Here is an 18,889-nt window from a genome sequence, read left to right as displayed (position 1 = left end):
TTTAATTTCTTAAAAATCCCTTAAGGATTTGAGTAACATTTAATAAATTAAGTAATATTTTCATATTTTGCAAATTACTTAATTTTTTCCTTTCAAATGCGCTCTATAAGATTTTTGAACTTTGTTTTGAAGAGTATAGAACTAATTTTGGATATAATTTAAATATTTTCTAAAATTTTACAAAAATATTTTTAAGTTTAAAATTTCTTGAATAAATCAAAGGTATTTGCCATGTTAGCGCTCCGATAACACCTTTCATTCATACAGTATGTCGAGACACAGTGGCGGAGCCAAGGGGGGCTAGCTGGGGGCCTGGCCCCCCCTAAAATGGAAATTTTTTTATTTAGGCTCTTTATACTTTATAAAATTTTAAATTAGTAATGGTAAAATTTTACTTTGGCCCCTTCCCAAAAATAATAAAAATTTGATTTAATCCTTTAAAAATTATAAAGATATAGACTATTAAAATAGTAAAATTGTATTTTTTCTATCTTAAAAATATACAATTTAATTTCACCTCCCGCCAAAAAAATTTTCTGGCTTCACCACTGTTAGGACAGGTAAGGGAGTGTTACAAAGAGACTCTCTAATGTTTCTCTCTATGTTGCTTACCATTCAAGCAATTGCTGTAGACTTTAGGGACATCACCATTCAGTTTAAGAATACCGTTGACAGCCTCGAACTTGATCAATCTTTGAAGTCCTTTGTAATGCACATGGCCAATTTTCTCATGCCACATTTCCAACTCAAAGACACTTGCCTTATTAAATTAAAAATAAGTGAAAATAAATATAAAAGTTAAAAATGTTATAAAAATTAAAAAAGTATTTAAATTTCAAATCATTGCAAAAAAAAATTGAAATCTAAATACCTTTTTAGAAATTTATAATTTTATAAAAAATATATTTTTAACATTTTTTTTACATTTTTTACATTTTATTGTAATAATATTATTAATTTCAACTAAAATCTTTTGTAATTTTTTAATAAAATTTTTATATTATATATATATTTAGATTTTGTGAATATTTTGAATATTTTATATTTATTTCCATTTTTATATTTTTTAATGTGTATATACATTTAATAAAGTATTTTTTTTACATAAAGATACCATATGACACTTTGTGATTGGTTATAATTTTTTTTAAGATCTGACAAAAAATAAATTAAAAATATAACATAGGCATATTTTAAGTACCAAATTGAAAAGTAAAAAAAAGGTTGGAAATATTAAGTGAGAAAATAGGGGTTTTTTACAAAAATAATATAAAAAAATAAAAAATTACCAAAATATTATAACTTTTTTTATGTACCAAAATATATATAATTTTTTTATTTACCAAAATATATAAAAAAACAAAAAAAATAAAAACAGGAAAAAAAACCTGAACTGATTTGACAACTCCCTGGTGGAGGGAAGCAGGTTGGCGGCACCAAACAAGGGATCCCTGTTGGCGGCACCAGTGGAGGAATCCCTGTTGGCGGCACCAGTCCTGCCAACCAGATTGGCGGCACTACTCGTGTTATAAACACGAACTCTGTCCAGCTGAAACAAGAAAAATCAGAAGAAAAAAGAAAAGAAAGAAGAGGTGCTGCGAAAAAAAAAAGAGAAAAAGAGAGAAAGAGAAGAGAAAAATAAAGTATTTTTTTAAAAATAATTGATTATGTTATTGTTATTGTTTTATATAATTTGTATTTTTTTTGTTTTAGTTTAGTTATTAAGATTAAAATCAATAAAACTCAAATTGATAGTTTTAGTTAGGGTTTTATTATCAAAATATTACAAAAAAATAAAAATTTTATAGTATTATTATTATTATTATTATTAAGATGTTACTTAGTATTATTGTTAGTAAAAAACTAGTATTATTTTTATAGTTAGTTATTAATAATTTTAGTTAGTATTATTTTGTATATAAAATTATTAATATTATTATTGTGTTAGTTATTAGGATTAGTGGTTAAATGGCTTTCATGTACAAAATTGAATATTGAAACATTAATTTTTTTATTTAAGTTATTTATTATCCGTGCGAGATGTTTTACGAGATTTTGTTTATTTTTTGACAGATTAAATATTGAAGATGGATGCTAAGTTTTTTGTATGCGTTTATTTCGACGGAGTCATCTTGACAACAAGTGTTGGATGTGTATTTGAATGTCAGCAACAAATAGCAATGAGATTTAATAGAAATGTCTCATTTGATGAAATGAAGGCAATGATTAATGCAAAAATTTTAAGACGTTGAGGGAGAAGGATAGTAAAAATTTTCTACAAGTTTCCAGTTTCGACAAATCCAGTCAAATTCGTCGAAATGGAACTTGCAGACGACGAAGACGTAGAGACAATGGTCGATCTCTACTGTGGGAATGGGAGTGACAAGAATGCACCGATTCACTTATTTGCTGAGTTAGTCGGTATGGAGCAAAATGCATCTGATGAATAAGACTGGGCTGAAGAACCGCGGATGGTGGCTCCAATATCATACGTTGATAGTGAATCAACTACGGGTGGGATCGGTATCGACCTGAATATTACACCCGATGTTGATATGGTTGGTGGTGAAGAAGAATGTAGTTGCGAAGAAGAAGGTGGTGGCGATCATTGAGATGAAGAGGTCGATAGTGACGGTGATCCCGATGTGGACGATGTACCTGATGATATCGACGATGAAAACATTAACGCTTCTTCGATCGGGGAGCAGATGCGGCATATTTTGATACACAATAATCCTGGGCCACACATGTCGTTCATAGACCCCGACGAAGCGTATGTAGCTGAGTTCCCAGAGTACCCTGAAATAGTTCATCGTCACGGGTTCGCCGTAACATCTGATGATGAGGAGTTATTCATAGGCCAGAGATTCAGCTGTAAAGAAGAGTGCATATATGCCATCAAACGGTACAGCATGAATATATCAGTTGATTATAAAGTCACAGTGTCTACTCCGACAATATATGTTGGGGAGTGTTGGAAGGCAGCGGAAGGCTGCAATTGGCGGGTGCGAGCTGCATTCATTAAAATTTCTCAGATGTGGGAGATACGAAAATTTGTTGGTCCTCATACATGCACATCAACACGTATGACAGAAGATCATGGAAAACTTGATTCAAAAACAATCTGTACGTGTATCATGCCAATGGTGAAGGACATGCCGACCATTAAAGTTTTAGTACTGATTGCCGAAATGCAAGCACGATTCCAGTATCGAGTCTCATATCGGAAGGCATGGATTGCTAAACAGATGGCGATAGAGCAACTGTATGGAGATTACGATTCATCATATAACGAGCTTCAAGGTTGGATAGCTACTATGCGGGAGTATGTACCGGGGTCTGTGATTGAGTTGCAGGGAAGACCATATTACGGCCCGAACGGCCAGTTACAGTCAGTAAAAAGGATTTTCCATCTGATGTTCTGGATGTTCGATCCATGTGTGCGGGCATTTCCCCACTGCAAGCCACTTGTGCAGGTAGATGGAACCTGGCTGTATGGAAAATTTACACAGATCCTACTTATTGCGGTTGCTCAAGACGGCAACAGAAACGTGCTCCCGATAGCATTTGCTATCGTAGATAAAGAGAACATGGAGTCTTGGGAATTCTTCCTCACAAACCTGCGGAGGTATGTTATTAGCAACGATAACATTTGAATCATCTCCGATAGAGGGAAGGGTTTAATTGCAGCAATCAGACGTTCCGGTGTGCCGTGGAGATCCGTTTACTGCATCCATCACATTGCGGCTAACTTCTACAAAGATTACAAGAATGCAGACTGGAAGAGACAAGTCGTGGCAATGGGTAAATGATAACCTTATATTTTCAATAAGTTGTAATATTTCATGTTATCGAGTTACTAGAACTTATTTTTCTTAATACGTATGCAGCGTAAGAGTTAGAGCCACATATGTTCCGGCAAAAAATGATCCGACTTGAGAGTGACATGGAGGGGTAGACAAACACATCTTTCCAACAATGGTTGGGCACAATGGAGCCGTGGCAATGGGCTCAAATTTTTGACGAGGGCTTTCGTTATGGCCAAATGATCACAAACTTAGTCGAGGGGATCAACGTTGTTTTGTTAAAAACTCGTCATCTTCCGATTGCATCTGTATTTTCTGCTACTTTCTACAGGCTGGCTACTTTGATGCCAAGAATGGGTCAGCAGCAAGTCGATCAGGTTGAAGCGGGATACGTGTTTGTCGAACATGTCAGGGATACAATGGTCGCAAACCGTCGGTTGGCGAGGTCAATGAATGTAGAAATATATTCACGACGACTGGAAACATTTCGAGTTACTGAGAGTATCAGTCGTCGACCTGGTATACCAACTAGGTCCTACGGAGTTTATCTCTGGAACCGACGGTGCGAGTGCAGAAGGTTCGAAACACTTCATTATCCCTGTGCGCATGTCGTGGCAGCGTGTGCTAAAGTTAATGTCAATGTTGAACAATATGTCGATGATGTGTACACACTGGAGCGCACATTGCGTGTCTGGGAAAATGAGTTCCCCGTCTTGCCTGACCTATCAACGTGGGAGGTGCCTCTGACGACTTTCGAGCTTCACCCAGACAGAGGGCTGCGGAGGAATCCGAGAGGTCGTCCGTAGTCAAGCAGAATCCGTAATGAAATGGACATCAATGAGAAGTTTGACGGAAAACGTTGTGGAATATGCAGGTTAAGTGGTCATAGTCGGAATAAATGCCCTAATCGAAACTTTCATGTTGGACAGTCGTCTGGATCGGGTCGTAATTGACCTAATATTGTAAAATTTTTATGTGTAATGATAAAAAATTATACAAATGATTATGATTACATTGTATCCAAATTAAGTTATAAAATAGTATATGGCGTTTGGAATTACTAATATTATATCGAAAATGGAGGCACATAACCTTAAATTAAGCTTTAATATAATGCAACTTTAAAATAATTAAATTGGTAAAAAGAAATTGAACAATAACCACAATAACTAAAACTAGAATAATTAAATTGATACAAAAAAGTACAAACGTGTTAATGTACAAACATGTGTCGTACACCCCTAAAATTGATGGTTCGATGGTGTAGTCCTAGGGGTATACCTATTCGGAGGTCGACGGTCACGTTCTGGGTGCCCGCGACGACTGACATTATCATTTGGCGCAGGTGGTGGTGTAGTAAAAATAGGGAGGAAATCATTTTAAGCAGGTCCCTTGTTCGGCAGCGACGAACTTGATGCATCTGAGAGAGTCTCATAATGCTGCGGATATGGGCTGGGCGAGTAGGATCCGAATAGTTCAAAGTTGTATGCATATTCTGGCCTTGAGAAGCTCGGTAAATTGTCAGTGCCTGACAAATCCGGATGATAGCTATCTGAACCGACAAATCCAGATTGTTCCGGATCTGGCTGGGGCTCTTGCTCGGGCTCCGGTGGTTCCGGAGAATAATATGCCATGGGATCCAGATCATGCTGGGCCGCTGTGGTCGATCCCCCATGTCGCTACATGTGCGGGGGGATTACAACCGACTGGCCTCTGTATAAATATGGCTTCCCGCAACTAAAGTACCATTGCATATAATCTTCTGATGGTTGCGAGTCGGTAGCCATAACCTTCTGAGGTCTTCGACGAAATCGATCGTTCCACAGCGCCACAAATTTTTGGTGCTTAATTCCCCAATCTATCATCGATTTTCCTCTCTTATTCTTGAAGTGAACTTCTCCCACCTCACTCGGCGAATAATTAAATTGATACAAAAAAGTACAAACGTGTTAATGTACAAACATGTGCCGTACACCCCTAAAATTGATGGTTCGATGGTGTAGTCCTAGGGGTATACCTATTCGGAGGTCGACGGTCACGTTCTGGGTGCCCGCGACGACTGACATTATCATTTGGCGCAGGTGGTGGTATAGTAAAAATAGGGAGGAAATCATTTTGAGCAGGTCCCTTGTTCGGCAGCGATGAACTTAATGCATCTGAGGGAGTCCCATAATGCTGCGGATATGGGCTGGGCGAGTAGGATCCGAATAGTTCAAAGTTGTATGCATATTCTGGCCGTGAGAAGCTCGGTAAATTGTCAGTGCCTGACAAATCCGGATGATAGCTATCTGAACCGACAAATCCAGATTGTTCCGGATCTGGCTGGGGCTCTTGCTCGGGCTCCGGTGGTTCCGGAGAATAATATGCCATGGGATCCAGATCATGCTGGGCCGCTGTGGCCGATCCCCCATGTCGCTACATGTGCGGGGGGATTACAACCGACTGGCCTCCGTATAAATATGGCTTCCCGCAACTAAAGTACCATTGCATATAATCTTCTGATGGTTGCGAGTCGGTAGCCATAACCTTCTGAGGTCTTCGACGAAATCGATCGTTCCACAGCGCCACAAATTTTCGATGCCTAATTCCCCAATCTATCATCGATTTTCCTCTCTTATTCTTGCCGTGAACTTCTCCCACCTCACACGGCGGATTCGGGATAGGTTGGATGAAGCCAAACTGCCGTAGCACGCGATCCCCGTGATACCACTCGACCATGTTGAAATTTATAATTGGTGCGTTAGTGCACCATATGTACGAATGCACATACTGTAATGGCCCAAATTTAAGGTTATCAGAATAGTGGTTTCGGGACCACAAATCCGATAAGGAAAATTTTATTTTTCTTATATTTTTATGGTATACAATTTCGCAAAATGATTTTGTGAAAATTTTGTTCGAAAATTTTGACGTTTGGGCACTCAATTTAGTCAAAAGGACTAAATTGTAAAAAGTGAAAAAGTTGAGTTCTACATGTTAGAGGTGTCCAATTGTTATGAAACTTTAAATTGGAGGTACTTATATGGTAATTAGACCATTGGTTAAGTTGGTAGACAAAAATGGACATGAGATAAGTGAAATAGAAAATTTTTAAGTTAGGGGCAATTTGGTAATCTAGTAATTAAAATGAATTAAAAGGGAAAAAGATGGCAAATTATGCTCATCTTCTTCATTAGGACGAAATCAGCAATGGGGGGAAGCCATAGTTAGGGTTTTCAAGCTTCCAAGCTCCATAGTAAGTGATCCCAAGCCCCGTTTTTAATGTTCTTTACGTTTTTGGAGTCTCGGTAGCTTAATTTAGCTTATTCTAGCAATAATTTAACCTAGGGTTTATATTTGGAAAAATAACCATAGGTGAAAAGTGTTTATTTTGATGTTTTATGATAGAATATGAAGCTATAAATTATGTTAAACAACTTTTGTTAAGCGATTTTAAGCGAAAACGAGTGAAACGATATAATCGGTAAAAATACCTAATGTTCATAAGTACATGTTAGAGTGGGAGTTTGATGTTGGCATAGAAGAGAAAAATGTTCAGAATGTCATAAAACATAAGAATAAGGGATGAAGTTTAATTTCCGAGCCTTGGGGCAAAAATGTAATTATACAAAAGTTTAAGGGCAAAATTGTAATTTTAAAAAAGTTAGAGTCGATGGCTGTTTTGATGAATGTGAGTATTAAATTAGTTAAATTTGTTATTTTAGATCAAGAAGAACGAAACTCGAGGTTAGACAAAGGGAAGAATAAAGTTGAAGACTAAGTTGGTGAATTGGACTATATTTGATACCGAGGTAAGTTTACGGTAAATAAATACAATATTTTAATAATTATTATTAATGTTGTTATTTTCCAGCAATTATATATTTATTTCATGAATTTATTTGATGATGACCCAAGCATGAAATGGTAGAGAATAAAAATTAAAAAGTCCCGTTGATACATAAGGATAGTATTGGATACAAATGTCATGACATTTGGGTAAAGAGATCCCATGTAAGACCATGTCTGGGACATGGCGTTGGCACCGAGATGAGAGGTCCCATGTAAGACCATGTCTGGGACATGGCGTTGGCACCGAGATGAGAGGTCCCCTATAAGACCATGTCTGAGACATGGCATGGGCACCGAGATGAGAACATCCCATGTAAGACCATGTCTGGGACATGGCTTTGGCATGTTATTATCAGAAGAGACCCGAGTAGCCTTATTGTTCCAATGTAGCTCAACGGGCTAATAAGCGAATCATATTCATGAAAGTTCAGTTTAAAGCATAAATGGCAAGCTCAGGTAAGTTATAAGAGTTAAGAACTTATTATACCATCAATTGATGTTCAACGATGCAGCAAGAGATGAGTAAGTTATACACACAAGTATTCTAAGTAAACAAGCAAAAGAACTAGAATGAGATTAACTAAAGAGTAAACTAGAGATATAGTCACTTGAGTTTAATTATTTGTGTTTAATGTTGTTATTTATTTGCTAGTAAACTTACTAAGCTTTATGCTTACTTCTTTTATTTCTCTTTCTCTTATAGTATTGCAAAACTACTTCAAGGATCCTAAAGAAGTCGGAGATCGTCCACACTATCAACCACAACTGCTCGGTATTTTATGTCAAAACACGTTTGAGTTATGGCATGTATAGAGATTTAGTTATTTTGTATGTTTGTAATGATGATTTTGCTAATGAATGATGTGTAAGAATTTGATGATGTATGGTCATTAAAATGGTTAAGTATGAAGGTGTTTGTTGTTATGAAAGATTAGGTGATAAATTATGCATGGAAATCATAAAAGGATAAAATTTTGCAAAGAAACAGAATTCAGGCAGCACAATAACGTGAATTTGAAAAATCACCTAGGATGATATAAAATGAATTAGAGGGTTAATGATATATGGAATTAAATCTTGTTGAGTCTATTTTCATGGAAAAATAACGGTGTAGCAAAAGGAAATTTATATTTTAAGATATGTGAATTTTAGTGAGACAAGGTCAGAACTGTTTCTAGAGTCCCCTGTTCTGAGTTTAGAAAATCATTAAAACTTTTATAAAAATGGTTATGATATGTAGTTTATATTTCTAGATTCCTTATTGAGTCTATTTTCTGTAGAAACAAGTAAGAACTTCATATGAAAATCCTACAGTGAGAAAATTTATTTTCAGTGACAAGAGGTCAGGGCAGTCAATTGGTGAAACAAGGGAGACTTTAACTAATAAACTGTACTAATTAGATAAGCCAAAAATTCTAAAAATTTTATTATAGAAGATATATAAGTCTAGTTTCAGGGAAAAATTACGTAATTAAATTTTGAGTCCCATAGCTCGAGTTATAATCAATTTAGTAACTGCTGCGCGATTGGACAGGTTTGCTGTAAATAGTGAAATTAATTTTCAAAGTAAATTTTTAAGCTCCGAATTAGTAAGATAAGCTAAGTAATGCCTCGTGCTTGACTCCGGCAACGGTCTCGAGTAAGGGGTGTTTCACGTACGCAGACGAGGGTACCACAGCGGTAATTTCTAGCGTTCGGTACGGCGTCCATATAAACTGCATGATTAATAACATGGTTATAATTAGCCATAACGTGTGCGTAAGATATAGAAAGTAAGATATCATGAATATTAGAATAGCATGAATATTAGAATAGCATCTTACCCCATCCCGGGCATACTGTTCAATCATGAGGCGGTATAGCGGGACATTGTACGACTGCCCGATACCCGGACGACCATTCCACCTACAAAAAACAAATATAGCGTTTAGAGTTGGTTGGTAACATTAGTCAATATATTATGACTACAAATAACGAGAAGTTATATTTTATCACCTGTTCAGCAGTGGATAAACATACGGTTGGTGTCTAACCGATGCCAAAAATGGCATCCGATACAGTGCCAGGACTGCAACAGTGAGAGGCATCTGCCAATGTCGCGAACTTTCGGATCTGTCGCCCGACAAAGCTCTCTATAGAAGACTGCTAGCACGGCTGAGCCCCAGCTATAGGAGCTAACAGTGGACAAGTCAGCTAACAGGGGCAAGTACATCAAATGCACCTTGTCGTTGCTTGCATCAGGCATGATTTCTCCCCCTATGATATGCATGATGTATGCTCGAGCAGCGCACATCAACTCGCCTTCAGTGGCTGTCGCTGATAATTGTCCATACTTGGCTTTCAGCCATGTAAATTGCACGCCCGAAAATTTTGACTCACCGTCCCCTGGTGAGTCTCCTAGAAGCTGATAGCAAAGTGCATCCAGATCGGTAAATGCAGATAATCCCGTTACGGGACTCCCATCAATTGGGAGCCCAAGCTGCAACGCTACATCCTCCAAGGTCACCGTGCACTCCCCTCACAGAAAATGAAAAGTGTGGGTCTCCGGGCGCCATCGCTCCACTAGCGCAGATAATAAATCAAAGCGCAAGACGGTGTACCGGATCTGTGCTACGGACCCAAATCTGGCTAGCTCTAAGTACGGCATCAATCGTGCATCCGGAGTATTCTTCAAAACACTCACACGGCCCCTTAAAACTCGGTACGAGTCCTGATAGTGTTAAATTACAGAAAAAATTTTACGATAACATTATTTCTTTGTACGTCTATCCTTTTTAAATAAATAGAACCCGTGATTAATAAATAATAACTCATACCGCGTTATTAACCGCATCAGATATGTGGCTTTTGCTGCTAATCAATGAAGCCATTGCGATGCTTGCAAGTTGAAAAAAAAAGTTAGTAACAAACTCTTACTTCGGCCATTTGTTCGTATTTTTTTCTCCGCATTTTATTACTTTAAAAAATATCTTCATTTCTAATTTTATATTTTACATAATGTTTTAAATTTATTAATTTAGTGTGTTTTTAAAATTAATTTAGTGTAAAAAACCATTATCCCTGCCATTTACTCGTATTATTTAGTGTATTTAGTGTAAAATTAATTTATAAATTTAGTGTGCTTTTTTCTGTTTTTTTAATTTTTTTTGTTTTTTTACTTTTTTTGATATATTTTGATAAATAAAAAATTATATATATTTTGGTAAATAAAAAAAGTTATAATATTTTGGTAATTTTTTATTTTTTATATTATTTTTTATAAAACCCATAATAAAACATTACAAAAATAATAAAATATTAAAAAAATACCAAAATATTATATATTTTTTTATTTACCAAAATAAAAAAATACTAAAAACGAGTTTTTTATTTGGTGTAAGAAAAAAATCCTTATCCGTGCCATTTGCTCGTATTTTTTTCCTGATTTTTATTACTTTCAATAAAAATATATATATTTTTATTTTATTACTTTATATTTCATTACATTTTTTAAAATATTTGTATTAACTATTTCTCAATTTTTTAAAAAGTTAGTAATACACTATTATTTTGGCCATTTGTTCGTATTTTTCTCTCCGCATTTTATTATTTTAAAAAATATCGTCATTTTAAATTTTATAATTTTATAATTTTTCAGTGCATTATGTTTAAAATTTATTAAAGATATAATTTTTTCGCATTTTCTTACTTTCGGTGAATATATAATTTTCGTTTTTTCTTTTTGTATTTTATGTTTTCTTAAATATATTACTTTATCATTTTACTTTTAATGTTATTTTCCTAACAAAACTAATTTCAACATCCTAAATCAACATATATTTACACTCACCAATTCAACATCTGTGGCTGAAGGAGGTTTAGGGTTATAATTAATTTTTCTTTTAAAGGTTTGATTCACGATTTCACCATACCTGTTTTCTCGGGTTTTTTTACAAAAATAATATAAAAAAATAAAAAAATTACCAAAATGTTATAACTTTTTTTTATTTACCAAAATAAAATGAAATATATTTAAGAAATTGACTTAGGATGTTGAAATTAGTTTTGTTAGGAAAATAACATTAAAAGTAAAATGATAAAGAAATATATTTAAGAAAACATAAAATAGAAAAAGAAAAAACGAAAATTATATATTCACCGAAAGTAAGAAAATGCGAAAAAAATTATATCTTTAATAAATTTTAAACATAATGCACTGAAAAATTATAAAATTATAAAATTTAAAATGACGATATTTTTTAAAATAATAAAATGAGGAGAGAAAAATACGAACAAATGGCCAAAATAATAGTGTATTACTAACTTTTTAAAAAATTGAGAAATAGTTAATACAAATATTTTAAAAAAATGTAATGAAATAATATAAAGTAATAAAATAAAAATATATTTTTTTATTGAAAGTAATAAAAATCGGGAAAAAAATACGAGCAAATGGCACGGATAAGGATTTTTTTCTTACACCAAATAAAAAACTCGTTTTTAGTATTTTTTTATTTTGGTAAATAAAAATATATATAATATTTTGGTATTTTTTTAATATTTTATTATTTTTGTAATGTTTTATTATGGGTTTTGTAAAAAAATAATATAAAAAATAAAAAATTACCAAAATATTATAACTTTTTTTATTTACCAAAATATATATAAATTTTTTTTATTTATCAAAATATATCAAAAAAAAGTAAAAAACAAAAAAAAAATTAAAAAAACAGAAAAAACACACTAAATTTATAAATTAATTTTACACTAAATACACTAAATAATACGAGTAAATGGCAGGGATAATAATTTTTTTACACTAAATTAATTTTAAAAACACACTAAATTAATAAATTTAAAACATTATGTAAAATTATAAAATTAGAAATGAAGATATTTTTTAAAGTAATAAAATGCGGAGAAAAAAATACGAACAAATGGCCGAAGTAAGAGTTTGTTACTAACTTTTTTTTTCAACTTGCAAGCATCGCAATGGCTTCATTGATTAGCAGCAAAAGCCACATATCTGATGTTGTTAATAACGCGGTATGGGTTATTATTTATTAATCACGGGTTCTATTTATTTAAAAAGGATAGACGTACAAAGAAATAATGTTATCGTAAAATTTTTTCTGTAATTTAACATTATCAGGACTCGTACCGAGTTTCAAGGGGCCGTGTGAGTGTTTTGAAGAATACTCCGGATGCACGGTTGATGCCGTACTTAGAGCCAGCCGGATTTGGGTCCGTAGCACAGATCTGGTACACCGTCTTGCGCTTTGATTTATTATCTGCGCTAGTGGAGCGGTGGCGCCCGGAGACCCACACTTTTCATTTTCTGTGCGGGGAGTGCACGGTGACCTTGGAGGATGTAGCGTTGCAGCTTGGGCTCCCAATTGACGAGAGTCCCGTAACGGGATTATCTGCATTTACCGATCCGGATGCACTTTGCTATCAGCTTCTAGGAGACTCACCAGGGGACGGTGAGTCATATTTTTCGGGCGTACAATTTACATGGCTGAAAGCCAAGTATGGACAATTATCAGCGACAGCCACTGAATGCGAGTTGATGTGCGCTGCTCGAGCGTACATCATGCATATCATAGGGGGAGAAATCATGCCTGATGCAAGCAACGACAAGGTACATTTGATGTACTTGCCCCTGTTAGCTGACTTGTCCACTGTTAGCTCCTATAGCTGGGGCTCAGCCGTGCTAGCAGTCTTCTATCGAGAGCTTTGTCGGGCGACAGATCCGAAAGTTCGCGACATTGGTGGATGCCTTTCACTGCTGCAGTCCTGGACGCTGTATCGGATGCCATTTTTGGCATCGGTTAGACACCAACCGTATGTTTATCCACTACTGAACAGGTGATAAAATATAACTTCTCGTTATTTGTAGTCATAATATATTGACTAATGTTACCAACCAACTCTAAACGCTATATTTGTTTTTTGAAGGTGGAGTGGTCGTCCGGGTATCGGGCAATCGTACAATGTCCCACTATACAGCCTCATGATTGAACAGTATGCCCGGGATGGAGTAAGATGCTATTCTAATATTCATGCTATTCTAATATTCATGACATCTTACTTTCTATATCTTACGCACACGTTATGGCTAATTATAACCATGTTATTAATCATGCAGTTTATATGGACGCCGTACCGAACGCCAGAAATTACCGTCGTGGTACCCTCGTCTGCGTACGTGCATTCATATATACGGTGCACTAACGCACCAATTATAAATTTCAACATGGTCGAGTGGTATCACGGGGATCGGGTGCTACGGCAGTTTGGCTTCATCCAACCTATCCCGGATCCGCCGTGTGAGGTGGGAGAAGTTCACGACAAGAGTAAAAGAGGAAAATCAATGATAGATTGGGGAATTAAGCACCGGAAATTTGTGGCGCTGTGGAACGATCGATTTCGTCGAAGACCTCAGATGGTTATGGCTACCGACTCGCAACCATCAAAAGAGTATATGCAATGGTACTTTAGTTGCGGGAAGCCATATTTATACGGAGGCCAGTCGGTTGTAATCCCCCCGCACATGCAGCGACATGGGGGATTGGCCACAGTGGCCCAGCATGATCTGGATCCCATGGCATATTATTCTCCGAAACCATCGGAGCCCGAGCAAGAGCCCCAGCCAGATCCGAAACAATTTGGATTTGTCGGTTCAGATAGCTATCATCCGGATTTGTCAGGTACTGACAATTTACCGAGCTTCTCAGGGCCAGAATATGCATACGACTTTGAACTATTCAGATCCTACTCGCACGGCCCATATCCGCAGCATTATGGGACTCCCTCAGGTGCATCAAGTTCGTCGCTGCCGAACGAGGGACCTGCTCAAAATGATTTCCTCCCTATTTTTACTACACCACCACCTGCGCCAAATGATAATGTCGGTCATCGCGGGCACCCAGAACGTGACCGTCGACCTCCGAATAGGTATACCCCTAGGACTACACCATCGAACCATCAATTTTAGGGCTGTATGGCACATGTTTGTACATTAACACGTTTGTACTTTTTTGTATCAATTTAATTATTCTAATTTAATTATTCTAGTTTTAGTTATTGTGGTTATTGTTTAATTTCTTTTTACCAATTTAATTATTTTAAAGTTGCATTATATTAAAGCTTAATTTAAGGTTATATGCCTCCATTTTCGATATAATATTAATAATTCCAAACGCCATATACTATTTTATAACTTAATTTGGATACAATGTAATCATAATCATTTGTATAATTTTTTATCATTACACATAAAAATTTTACAATATTAGGTCAATTACGACCCGATCCGGACGACTGTCCAACATGAAAGTTTCGGTTAGGGCATTTATTCCGACTATGACCACTTAACCTGCATATTCCACAACGCTTTCCGTCAGACTTCTCCCTGATGTCCATTTCATTAAGGATTCTGCTTGACTGCGGATGACCTCTCGAATTCCTCCGCAGCCCTCTGTCTGGGAGAAGCTCGAAAGTCGTCAGAGGCACATCCCACGTTGATAGGTCAGGCAAGACGGGGAACTCATTTTCCCAGACACGCAATGTGCGCTCCAGCGTGTACACATCATCGACATATTGTTCAACATTGACGTTAACTTTAGCACACGCTGCCATGACATGCGCACAGGGATAATGAAGAGTTTCGAACCTTCTGCAATCGCACCGTCGGTTCCGGAGATCAACTCCGTAGGACCTAGTTGGTATACCAGGTCGACGACTGATGCTCTCAGTAACTCGAAATGTTTCCAGTCGTCGTGAATATATTTCTACATTCATTAACCTCGCCAACCGACGGTTTGCGACCATTGTATCCCTGACATGTTCGACAAACACGTGTCCCGCCTCAATCTGGTCGACTTGCTGCTGACTCATTCTTGGCATCAAAGTAGCCAGCCTGTAGAAAGTAGCAGAAAATACAGATGCAATTGGAAGATGACATGTTTTTAACAAACAGCGTTGATCCCCTCGACTAAGTTTGTGATCATTTGGCCATAACGAAAGCCCTCGTCAAAACTTTGAGCCCATTGCCACGGCTCCATTGTGCCCAACCATTGTTGGAAAGATGTGTTTGTCTGCCCTTCCATGTCACTCTCAAGTCGGATCATTTTTTACCGGAACATATGTGGCTCTAACTCGTACGCTGCATACGTATTAAGAAAAATAAGTTCTAGTAACTCGATAACATGAAATATTACAACTTATATTAAAAATATAAGGTTATCATTTACCCATTGCCACGACTTGTCTTTTCCAGTCTGCATTCTTGTAATCTTTGTGGAAGTTAGCCGCAATGTGACGGATGCAGTAAACGGATCTCCACGGCACACCGGAATGCCTGATTGTTGCAATTAAACCATTCCCTCTATCGGAGATGATGCAAATGTTATCGTTGCTAATAACATACCTCCGCAGGTTTGTGAGGAAAAATTCCCAAGACTCCATGTTCTCTTTATCTATGATAGCAAATGCTATCGGGAGCACGTTTCTGTTGCCATCTTGAGCAACCGCAATAACTAGGATCTGTGTATATTTTCCATACAGCCAGGTCCCATCTACCTGCACAAGTGGCTTGCAATGGGGAAATGCCCGCACACATGGATCGAACGTCCAGAACATCTGATGGAAAATCCTTTTTATTGACTGTAACTAGCCGTCCGGGCCATAATATGGTATTCCCTGCAACTCAATCACAGTCCCCGGTACATACTCCCGCATAGCAGCTATCCAACCTTGAAGCTCGTTATACGATGAATCGTAATCTCCATACAGTTGCACCATCGCCATCTGTTTAGCAATCCATGCCTTCCGATATGAGACTCGATACTGGAATCGTGCTTGCATTTCGGTAATCAGTACCAAAACTTTAATAGTCGGCATGTCCTTCACCATTGGCATGATACACATACAGATTGTTTTGGAATCAAGTTTTCCATGATCTTCTGTCATACGTGTTGATGTGTATGTATGAGGACCAACAAATTTTCGTATCTCCCACATCTGAGAACTTTTAATGAATGCAGCTCGCACCCGCCAATTGTAACCTTCCGCTGCCTTCCAACACTCCCCAACATATATTGTCGGAGTAGATACCGTGACTTTATAATCAACTGATATATTCATGTAGTACCGTTTGATGGCATATACGCACTCTTCTTTATAGTTGAATCTCTGGCCTATGAATAACTCCTCATCATCAGATGTTACGGCCAGCCCGTGACGATGAACTATTTTAGGGTACTCTGGGAACTCAGCTACATACGCTGCGTCGGGGTCTATGAGCGACATGTGTGGCCCAGGATTATTGTGTATCAAAATATGCCGCATCTGCTCCTCGATCGAAGAAGCGTTAATGTCTTCATCGTCGATATCATCAGGTACATCGTCCACATTGGGATCACCGTCACTATCGACCTCTTCATCCCAATGATCGCCACCACCTTATTCTTCGCAACCACATTCTTCTTCACCACCAACCATATCAACATCGGGTGTAATATTCAGGTCGATACCGATCCCACCCATAGTTGATTCACTATCAACGTATGATATTGGAGCCACCATCCGCGGTTCTTCAGCCCTGTCTTCTTTATCAGATGCATTTTGCTCCATACCGACTAACTCAACAAATAAGTGAATCGGTGCATTCTTGTCACTCCCATTCCCACAGTAGAGATCGACCATTGTCTCAACGTCTTCGTCGTCTGCAAGTTCCATTTCGACGAATTTGACTGGATTTGTCGAAACTGGAAACTTGTAGAAAATTTTTACTATCCTTCTCCCACAACGTCTTAAAATTTTTGCATTAATCATTGCCTTCATTTTATCAAATGAGACATTTCTATTAAATCTCATTGCTATTTGTTGCTGACATTCAAATACACATCCAACACTTGCTGTCAAGATGGCTCCGTCAAAATAAACGCATACAAAAAACTTAGCATCCATCTTCAATATTTAATCTGTCAAAAAATAAACAAAATCTCGTAAAACATCTCGCACGGATAATAAATAAATTAAATAAAAAAAATTAATGTTTCAATATTCAATTTTGTACATGAAAGCCATTTAACCACTAATCCTAATAACTAACACAATAATAATATTAATAATTTTATATACAAAATAATACTAACTAAAATTATTAATAACTAACTATAAAAATAATACTAGTTTTTTACTAACAATAATACTAAGTAACATCTTAATAATAATAATAATAATAATACTATAAAATTTTTATTTTTTTGTAAAATTTTGATAATAAAACCCTAACTAAAACTATCAATTTGAGTTTTATTGATTTTAATCTTAATAACTAAACTAAAACAAAAAAAATACAAATTATACAAAACAATAACAATAACATAATCAATTATTTTTAAAAAAATACCTTATTTTTCTCTTCTCTTTCTCTCTTTTTCTCTTTTTTTTCCGCAGCACCTCTTCTTTCTTTTCTTTTTCTTCTGATTTTTCTTATTTCAGTTGGACAGAGTTCGTGTTTATAACACGAGTAGTGCCGCCAATCTGGTTGGCAGGACTGGTGCCGCCAACAGGGATTCCTCCACTAGTGCCGCCAACAGGGATCCCTTGTTTGGTGCCGCCAACCTGCTTCCCTCCACCTAGGGAGTTGTCAAATCAGTTCAGGTTTTTTTTTCCTATTTTTTTTTGTTTTTTTGTTTTTTATATATTTTGGTAAATAAAAAAATTATATATTTTTTGATAAATAAAAAAAAGTTATAATATTTTGGTAATTTTTTATTTTTTATATTATTTTTGTAAAAAACCCCACCCTTGGATCACTTAAGGAAGAAATTATCCCAATTTTCACTTTGTATTCACATTTTAAAATTTAGGGTTCAAGCGTTGCTGAGATCAACATCGGTTTTGATTAGAGGTGAAAAAAATGGAGTTTTGATCCATTCGGGACTTATCAAGTTTTTGAAAAATAGGGTTTTAGGTGAGATGAGTTTTTCTTCTTCTTCTTTTTTTATATATTCAATCGCAAAATATTAATTAAATGCACCTATTTTAACTTTATAGTTATTTTTAGATTATTAATTTTATAAAAAAAATTATAATCTAGTACTTGATTAAGAACTCCCTACAAAAATTTAAAATAAAATAATTTAAGTTAATTCATTCGAGGGTAAAAAAACCCAAAATATTTTTCCAATAATTTAAATGAAAAATTTTAAATATTTAAGTGATTTTGTAACTTTTTTGAAGTCAAGTTTAGACCTTCATGG

General features: G+C 35.9%; 1 protein-coding gene across 1 annotated transcript; it reads left to right on the top strand.

Annotated features, from left to right (window-relative positions):
• Positions 1–12,608: 12,608 nt before the first annotated feature.
• Positions 12,609–14,613, top strand: LOC107892619 (protein MAINTENANCE OF MERISTEMS-like). Its single transcript, XM_041109792.1, has 4 exons — positions 12,609–12,662; positions 12,769–13,460; positions 13,575–13,656; positions 13,765–14,613. The coding sequence occupies exons 1-4, from the start codon at positions 12,609–12,611 to the stop codon at positions 14,611–14,613; spliced, it is 1,677 nt and encodes a 558-aa protein (XP_040965726.1).
• The last annotated feature ends 4,276 nt before the right edge of the window (positions 14,614–18,889 follow it).

This window comes from Gossypium hirsutum, chromosome D13, assembly GCF_007990345.1.
Source record: "Gossypium hirsutum isolate 1008001.06 chromosome D13, Gossypium_hirsutum_v2.1, whole genome shotgun sequence".
NCBI classification, from domain to species: Eukaryota; Viridiplantae; Streptophyta; class Magnoliopsida; order Malvales; family Malvaceae; genus Gossypium; species Gossypium hirsutum.
The sequence above is the reverse complement of the archived record's forward strand: the minus strand, read 5'-3'. Positions and strand labels throughout refer to the sequence as shown.